We start from the raw sequence: 9,464 nt of genomic DNA, 5'->3' as shown, positions 1-9,464 counted from the left end.
TTACTGTACTCCAGCAGTCCTCTAGAGGGGGCACATCAAGCTCGCCCTCCTCTGGCAACGCTGCCTCGAGATTCTGCGCGTATGCTAAGGCGACATCCGGTTGCTTCAGTCGCTCTAGGTTGTACCGTGACGGGCGTCGGTACCGTACATTGTTGATGACGGAAAGTTTTGGGCGCAGTTTTACCATCACCAGGTAGTGGTCAGAGTCGATGTTAGCGCCACGATAAGTCCTGACGTCGATAATGTCGGAGAAGTGCCGTCCATCAATCAGAACGTGGTCGATTTGCGATTCCGTCTGCTGTAGTGATCTCCAGGTGTAACGATAGGGGCTGTGTTAGAAGAAGGTGCTACGTATGGCCATGTTCTTGGAGGCGGTGAAATCGATGAGTCGTAGGCCGTTCCCGTTCGTCAGCTGGTGGGCGCTGAACTTTCCAATCGTCGGTCTGAATTCCTCCTCCTGGCCTACCTGTGCGTTTAGGTCTCATATGATGATCTTGACGTCGTGGCTTGGGCAGCGATCGCACTCGCGGTCGAGCTGCGCGTAAAATGCGTCCTTGTCATCATCAGTGCTTCCGGAGTGAGGGCTGTGCACGTTGATTATGCTAATGTTGAAGAATCGGCCCTTGATACTCAACCTGCACATTCTTTCGTCGATCGGCCACCAACCGATCACGAGCTTCTGCATTTCGCCCATCACGATGAAAGCTGTGCCCAGCTCGCGTGTGTTGCCGCAACTCTGGTAGATGGTATGATTACCTCTGAACGTTCGCACCATGGATCCTGTCCAACACACCTCCTGCAGCGCTACGATGCCGAATCCGCGGTTCTTCAGTAGATTGGCGAGTATTACGGTGCTCCCGATGAAATTTCGTGATCGACAGTTCCACGTGCCGAGTTTCCAATCGCAAGTCCTATTTCGTCGCTGGGGTCGTTGCCGTTGGTCTCGGTTCGTATTCCTCTGTTGCTGATTTTCCGTTGCAATGCTTTTTTACGGCTGGCTCACAGGGCCTGACACCAACCCCCTAACTTTCCGGAGGACCAGGGTGCACAGTTGTGCTTAGAGTCCTTCAATGGCACTCGGACGTAAATCAGCCGCCCTAACATGGGGAACAGACGTTGTTGTGAGCCGCTCCTCCTGGAGAACAGACGCTCAGGCTTGCCGAAGCAAACCCCCACCCTTCCCTGTCAGCCTATGACCAAAGTTCCCACCGGGGTTGGTTACCCGATCTTCCCTAAGGTTGCTCACAGTTCCCGGCCGGTACCACGGGGAGGTAGGGATAGGAGTTGCTGGGAAGAGGCTAGTGATCTCAATGGGATCTGTATTGTGCATTACCCAGCATTAACCGGCAACCGACCGACGTTCCTAAGATATGCGCTACGTAAACTGCCGTGGACGGATCCCTTCCGATTGCCTAGCTACGAAAGTCGTTTGCAACTGATCCATCTGGAGCCCCTATCGGTCCGAAGAGATACAGTAAGGGCATTGCTAATTGCAGATATTTTGCAAGGACGCACCGATTGCCCTGTTCTCCTTGAGCAAATTGACATCAATGTACAATAGAGTGATGCAAAATTTAAAATTTTCGCTCCACAGTACTTAAACGATTTCAAATCGGATTCTGACTAACCTCTCAAAATTTGAACCCATTTGGAGAGAAACTGAGATGGCACAAACCATTTGAAGTTTGTATGAGAATTACTATGGTAAAACCAAGATTTTTGTTCTTGTCTATCTAATAATTCACCATATCGATCTGCTTCAAAATCTTTCAACTGTACTAGTATTGTATTTTATGTATGTATGTATATGTATTTTTCCAGCTACAACTTTGCTGAAGACCACTTTCTGATTAAATGCAAGGATCGAAAGTTATCAATTGTTCAATGCGCTGATGTCTTATGATCATGCTCAATCAACTGCTCAGCAGGCAACATTGGTGTTTCTGGGGCATTGAATAGGACACACAAATCATGGCTACTATGTCACACTGCAAAATACAGTGTTGTCTACAGAGCAGCTGCTTGATCATGTCATAAGTTTACCAATCTTTTAAATAATTAATAACTTTTTCATGTCTCGTTTTACATAGAAACGATCTTGAGCAAAGCTGTAGCTGAGAATATTTTCTATAAGAATGGCTATCTTACTGTTTCGCAGCTCAATATGGAAAAAGACTAGAAGACAATGAACAAAAAGTTGAGATTTCCCATAGTAATCTACATGTAAACTTCAAATGGCTTGTGCGGAGTCTGTTTCCAACCAAATGAGTTGTAACTTTGGGAGGCTAATCAGGACCCGATTTGAAACCATTTAAGCACTGTGGAGCGAAAAAGTCAAATTTTGCATCAGTCTAATGTACAACCCAGAGTCCTACGGAATAGTTCAATGCTGCGCCTGACTTTGACCTGACTCGCCAGCTGCTTCGCCGGAGGTTTAGTTCGTTTTTTCTAGACCAGTTTAGTTTGTCTAGCAATGTTCCTTTTTTACGAGGTGACTATTGACTTATATATTTTTTTTCTTTGTTTGTTTTCCGTCGATCTTGTTTTCCGTGCTGAGCACCAATGCTACCGACGCCAGGAAGGCAGCTCCCACACCTGGACCCTACCTATCGACCCATCAACTCATGAACCGCTCGGAAAAAAATCCGTTCCCGAAAACGGGAACGGACCGTGAACTAAAAATCACGGCCAGCTATCCTGAACAAAATTTTCTCAATTATACACCGTGAACTATGGTTCACGGCTGTGGTTCACGAATATGGGAACTCTTTTTTTCCCGTGCGGGGACCAACGTCTTTACTTCCCTTCCGAAGGAAGGCGTGAACAGAGATGTTATGCCTCAGAACATGCCGGCGGCGCCGACTGGGATTGAACCCAGGCCTGCTGGGGTGAGATGTAATCACGCTTACCACTAAACCACCGGCGCCGTAACTATTGACTTATTGATGTTTAGTTTTAGTACTTTTCATGTTTAGTTTAGGTTACATCATTGGGGCCAATGACGCCTGTTGATGTTTAGTCATAAATAACTAAATAAATAAATAAATAGATCAAAGTAATGGTCACAGTGATGAAAATACCCAATACGGAAAAAAGCAAGACCATGCTAGAGGCGGCTGGGTTCGATATACGGTCTGGACTAAGTAATTTTTCGGGTTGAAGACTGTGCAAACTTTAGGGAAGCATCATGAATTTTAAGGCGGTTCCATTAGCTTCAGGTGATCAGTAGGATCTTTTAAAATCATCTGAGAATAAAGAACTTTTAAATCTTTAAAAATGTTGCAAGTATCTCAGAGAAGTTAAGTCTACAGATAGTTAGGGATTTTTTGCGACCTTAAGTGTCGATTCAATCATTTCAGCGATCTTTCAGGAACTTCAGCAAAGGCCAGACTTTATGGAAAGTTTAAAAATCGGTATGGGTTAGCTCCGATAAATTCAAGACAGTTCCATTAACTTCTGTAACATTCCGGGAATTTCTGGAATGTTCAGATAAGCCCAGAGAAGTTATCACAAAGAACTTCAGGGATGATTGAATGTTTTCAGGACAGTTTCATGATAATTTCAGGAACACACATAAAAACAGGGAACTTCAGAGAAACGATTGTTTGTCTCCCATCTCGAGTTCAGATTGACGGTAATGAAATCGAGCTGGCCGACGAGTTCGTTTATTTGGGCTCACTGGTGACCACCAAAAATGATACCAGCAGATAAATTCAAAGACGCATTATGGCAGAGAATTGTGCCTTCTTTGGGCTTCGGAAGACTACGCACTCCCAAGAAAGAAGATAATGGTTAGAAACTGGTGGGCACATACTTTAAAACCCGTTCTTCTAACTTACAAGTACAACATTTTTTACAAATCATTTTTTTATAGCGAAGTGAGTGGAAGCAACCCTGAGTCCGGGGTTGAGGTTTGTTTGAGACCTAACATGTCAGAAAAATCAAGGACAATCACTTCCGCACCACCCAGATTGGAGTTTCTTTGCTTGGATTTCAAAAACATTGCATTATTTTCTTATAAAATTTTCTTACAGTAGTAAATTTATGTACAGGTAATTAAATAATACTAAAAATATCATTATTATTTTACGTTATACTCGTTTCACTGTTTTGGGGGGTAGGGTACGTCGATTCGCTTTATTTTTTTCCCCTGTGTCTTCATCCATCAACAAAGTTTTGCTTCATGCGTATCTTATCCCGGCCCTGCTGTTTTCTCTTGGTCGTTCCTAATTTACGTTTAAAAACTTTCCTACCGAACGTTGGGATTGCTTTCGCCTTACATACATAAACTCCTAACGGTCTAATAGTCGTTAGTCAAAAACGTCATCCGTTTTAAAATCTTTCCCCTGTCCGTCATTTATTATTCCGTTTCCGGTTTGGAATACTGTATGTATATCTCACTTTGAAAATGCATTTTTTGTTTTAAATTATAGTTGCAATTTTGCTGGATCGTTCTTTGATTATAATATTTTACTTTTGGAATAATTGATAAATTTGTGCCAAGATTTTGAGCGGATAGGGAAGCAGAAAGGTACAAAATTAGAGTCAGTAGTGGTCCAAAAAAAAAACATGAAACAAACGGTTCTAAACTAAACATTAGCGAAAGATGGGGCTTTGTACATGGCGTATGATGTGGTGGTGGCTGTGGTAGTGCTGTTGGGTTTCATACTTTTGGGAGTATTTGTTTCCGTTTGGTCTATTTTAAGGGTTCGTGCGAATTTTTGCAAAACTTTCTTCTTTTTTGTTAAGGGTAAACTGGGCAGGATATTGGCGAAGAGATCATACAAAGAAAACTGGTAGCTTATCCAGAATCCAACATTCGATTTCAATTCAACACAGTGGCTCAGTAGCAGATCAAAAGGGAACCTACTCAGTTTACTGAGTAAACTCCATTTTGAACAGCAACTGAGTAACATTTCCATGTAAGAAAAAGAGAGCTATACAGTCCTAATCAGTCACTGCGTAGAATTTAAAGAGAGTGAATAGTCAAATACAGCGGTCGTACGAGAAAACCGGAGAGTGACCAGTCTTCTTTATATGTGATCTTCGATTTTGGCTAAGGTAGAGAGTGACTTTTGTTCTACACGATTTCTATATTTAACCACTAGGAATAAAAGATTTACCTAAGCGAAACTTCCTTGTTCGAGTATGAATGTCAGTGTGTAGGTTGCTCATTTTTGATCTGATGAAGAATTTGCGCATGATTCTCTGATGTTTTTTTTTCCGTACAAATCACAACAAGATGCATGTAAAAATACTTAAATTTAAGGTTCGATTTTGGGAGGTTAAACAAATGAATGACGGTAGGATGTATATCGATGTCTAGGTATGGTAAAACATTGTGTGGTCACTTCGTCAACACTATCGGCTACAATAGGTTCTATCTAAAGCATTTAGTAAATTCTGTCATATCTCAGTGGGGTTCTACTGTCAGTTTATTTGTATGGAGGCAAATAGGCGTTGCCGTAGTTGGGCCCCAGCGTCGATGGCTGCTGAACAGTGCTGATCACCGGACTGTTAGCTGCCGTCTGGTAATTTGGCACCGGAGTGATGAATTGGTTGGGATTCTTCAGCGCCTGTTTGATCCATTGCACGTCGATGTTCGAGAACGACACAATCTGATCCGGTCGACCACAGCCATTGTCCGACGAGTAGACACCCTTCAGATAGTACGTTCCGCTGGTGTCAGCACAAGCCAACGCACTACCGATATCTACATCGCAAGCATCGGCCGTTGGACGACCGCAGATGTGTGATTCCGGAGTGAATCCATTGCTCTGCAACTGACGCTGGCTTTCGGACTCCGATAGTAGCGAAATTGGCATGTAATGCATCAGAGCGTTTCCGATGTGAACTGTGAAGAGGGACGTTGAACGTTAGGTGAATCATCGTGAAGAGATCTTTGAAGTTGAATAACTTACTTTTCAGCACTTCACGGCCCCAACCGGTGGTAACGCAGTTTTCGTATGACGCACTTGGCACGACATCGCTTTCATCCAAGCACAGCGATCCAATGTGGGTGTCGAATCTGAGGCGATCCTCAAGCACCAGCATGGCAACATCGTAGTTCAGCGTCGTTGGTTGATAAGCCGGGTGGTAGATCACATTCTTCACTCGCACAATCTGGAATGTCTTTGGCTCGGCATCAACTCCCAATCGCCATTCACCTCCCTTGATCATAATGTCACGTGGGTTCAGTCTGAAACAATGAAGCTCGTCAAACTCTGAAATCCAAATTAGATTTGTCTACACCGATTTTACCCATAGACACAGTTAGCGGCCGTCACAACTGTATTCTCCGAGATGATAGCACCTCCGCAGAGCAGCGTCTTGTTCGATTCCAGAATGACCATAGCTTGCCACGGGAACTCTCCGAATCCGGTATCCCATGGTCCGGATCCACGTGGTTGCGTGTTCTAAAATCAGAATAATTCAAAACCCAAAATCCCCAGAAATCTATCCGAAAATACTCACATAATTCCTAGGCGCACACTGTGCTGTCGATTGCTTCTGGAATGGCTTGAACCTGGTGTTTCCGCTGTGTACAAACTGCAATCCTCCTGCGGTGAACCTCTTAGTTCCACTGCTGCCCGCGGCAGTGCTGCTCGTGCTTTGCGTTTGCTGTCTCTGAATTGCAGTCGTGGACGTTGACGAAGCGGCAGCTGTTACTCCACGATCGTACTGTGATTTCGATTGCGTGTACTGATTTTGACTAGCACTGGTGATTTGGTTTGGTCCGTAGCTCTGAGCGGCAGTGACTCGACTCGGCGAAGCTAGGATCGCTTCGTTCCGAGTGGTCTGCTGACTACGAATGCTGTTTCCGTTTGCGATGCCGTTTCCGTTGCCGTTGCCGTTGCCGTTGCCATTGTTGCCATTTGGTTTGTACGAGCCATCATCGAACGGAAGGATCTCCGGGTTGTACAGTCCCAACATACCTACTGGCCATGGATCGACGTAGTCCGGATCACGGCAGCATACTCCGGTGAAGCCCCTCTCGGGGTTGCGGCATTCGGTGACGGGGACTCGGAACAGTTCCTGCTCGGGTGTAAGGACGACGGGGGTCTTGGAGATGACACCGGTTGATGAACAGAATTCACGCTCGGTACAATTCATGGCGGCAGAGCATCCTACTGGTGGCAGTGGTGGAGGAGCATTTCCTCCGACTGGTGGTTGATTTGGTCGTGGTTGAAACGGACGCGGTGGTGGCGACGGCCGGATGAACGCTGGTGTATCGTTGGCCGGGCTCGGTAGTTCGTTTTCATCCTGTGGAGGTCTCACCGCATTAGGATCGGTATTGGAGGGTGCTGGAATTTCTTCCCTTGGTGGGATGTACTCATCACCGCGATATGAAGGGCTCGTTGTGGTCGGAGGGGGGAAGTACCTCGTGGTGGTTGGTGGTGGTACATAGCGAGTAGTGGTTGGTGGTGGCACGTAACGTGTGGTTGTTGGAGGTGGTACGTAACGTGTTGTGGTTGGTGGTGGTACGTAACGTGTTGTGGTGGGTGGTGGAACATAACGTGTAGTGGGTGGTGGTGGGCGGGGTGTAGTGGGTGGTCGTGGTGGTTGTGCGGTTTGAATGTTTGTGGCTGATTGTTGACCTTCCGGAGGAAGGTATTGATTGTCTGGTACTCTTACTACGTATCCTTCATTGGTGAGCACGGTCGATTCGGAGATCAGCGATTGGGTCTTGCAGCACACTTCCGGGTCGAAGCATTGGCCGGTCTGTAAGGGGGATAGAAGCAAACGGAGGGTGGTTCGTTAATGATTTGCTATTAATCATGTGTGAGGAATGTGTCTGATTGAGCAACAAGAATCGACAGCGTCCTTGGGTTGATTATAGTTTTTATTGATTGGCATTCGTGACTTCCATTTTCGGAATATATCATAGCACATAGCAAACACGCTGATTACTTGACGTACATATTTTTTTGTATCGATTTCGATACTACTCTTGGTGCATTTTTTATTATTCTTACACTCTAAAAAATCTTCACGTCCGTTTTATGTGAAATATCACGTTACTGATCTGTATATGTAAAATATCAAATGTTACATGACGTTAGTAACATTGATTTGAATTACAAGTCATGCTCACTAAAAATGTTGGTGAAATCGACCGTATATTCACGTAAACAGATTAGGTGTATTTGTGTTAGTGTGTTTGCGACTTCGAAGTTTCCACGAAACGAGATTTACATAGTTTCCAGGGGTGCAAAAAAAATCAGAATGGCGTCACGCTGGTGGAAGAACTATTCAAAGATTTGAAATTTCCTACCAGCTTGCTGCAAATATTGCACGGCAATTTGGTTGTTTTACATTAATTTATTTACAATTAGGTTTAGCTATCTGTGCCTGTTTCTATTTTTATGATTTCAGAAGGTGGCATCGGCATTTTGAGTCCGCTAGCTGTTGTTAATATTTTGTCTGAAATAAAAGACTCATAAACATTTCTACCTCATAATGATGAAGCAGTCAATAATTTGCAATTTCATGAGCAGATAAAAGTATCAATTCAAACACGTGGAAATTATATCTGCTTAATATTGACTACTTCTATATACACGTTCCATTATTCCCATTCAAAATTCACATACGAATTACGTGAAAAGCATTTTAAACAAAACAGAATATCAAGTAAAAGTTACCAGGTTTAAAGTAGTTTTCACCGCAATTAACATAATAGTATATGCTCAAGGAATATTTTTCAGCAAACTTCTAAAAACTTCAGAGTTTTTTGGAACTTTCGGGAACTTTTGGGAGCTTACTTTTGCCAATATGATCAGGAAACTTCATAGAAAGGTTAAGGGTCTTCCTGGAACTTCGGAATTGTTCATGGATGTTCTGAGATCTTGGTCAAATGAAGAAAGCTAGGGGGAAAAAATATAACTATGAACCTTGGAAGAAATTCAGGGAACATTATAGATGTCCAGATAACAATGTATGAGGTATAGGAAATACGCACATGTTCAGTAATCTGCGTTGAAATTCAGTTGTACTTTCCAATGGACAATTCGTAAATTCAGGGAACTTCGTACAAATGGACACAGCTTTCCAAGATTTCGCAGATCTTTATTATTTCATAGAGACTCAGGGAATTTCGGATAAGTTCAATGAATTGAAAAGAAGTTCAGGGAGCTGTGTTTGAGTTCATGGAACTAAGTTTAAGTTCAAGAAAATTTGTGGAAGTACAGGAACCTTGATGGAAGTTTAGGACACGTATAATTTTAGAGAACATTGTTGATATTTCAATAAGATATAACTTAAAGCCTCTGAATGATTTCAGAACTATTGAAAAATTAATTGGCTTATGAAGTACTATTCTGAAGATCTTGGTAAAATTTTAAATGATATTCATTAGATATTCATTCAATAACATGAGGTATTTGTAAGATCTCCAGCTATCGAAGATTTTAAGCGAAGATTTCAATCGAAGTAATCGAAGACTTCAATCGTAGATTTCAATC

At 43.4% G+C, this 9,464-nt stretch overlaps 1 protein-coding gene across 2 annotated transcripts in view; it reads right to left on the bottom strand.

The window, feature by feature from the left end:
- Nucleotides 1-4,007: 4,007 nt before the first annotated feature.
- Nucleotides 4,008-9,464, bottom strand: part of scaf (scarface) — a 140,886-nt gene continuing 135,429 nt past the window's right edge. For both annotated transcript variants that reach the window (XM_065216597.1, XM_065216596.1), the window contains 4 exons: nt 6,475-7,722; nt 6,262-6,416; nt 5,922-6,199; nt 4,008-5,854 (listed from right to left, as the gene is read on the bottom strand). In XM_065216597.1, coding sequence (XP_065072669.1) covers nt 5,436-5,854; nt 5,922-6,199; nt 6,262-6,416; nt 6,475-7,722 — 2,100 coding nt within the window. In that variant the 3' untranslated portion in view covers nt 4,008-5,435. The remainder of the gene's footprint in view (nt 5,855-5,921; nt 6,200-6,261; nt 6,417-6,474; nt 7,723-9,464) is intronic.

Source organism: Ochlerotatus camptorhynchus, unplaced genomic scaffold (genome assembly GCF_037179485.1).
Source record: "Ochlerotatus camptorhynchus isolate MF236.1 unplaced genomic scaffold, CSIRO-AGI_Acam_v1.1 ptg000064l, whole genome shotgun sequence".
NCBI lineage: Eukaryota > Metazoa > Arthropoda > Insecta > Diptera > Culicidae > Ochlerotatus > Ochlerotatus camptorhynchus.
Note: the sequence above shows the minus strand (reverse complement) of the source record. Positions and strands in the feature narration are given on the sequence as shown.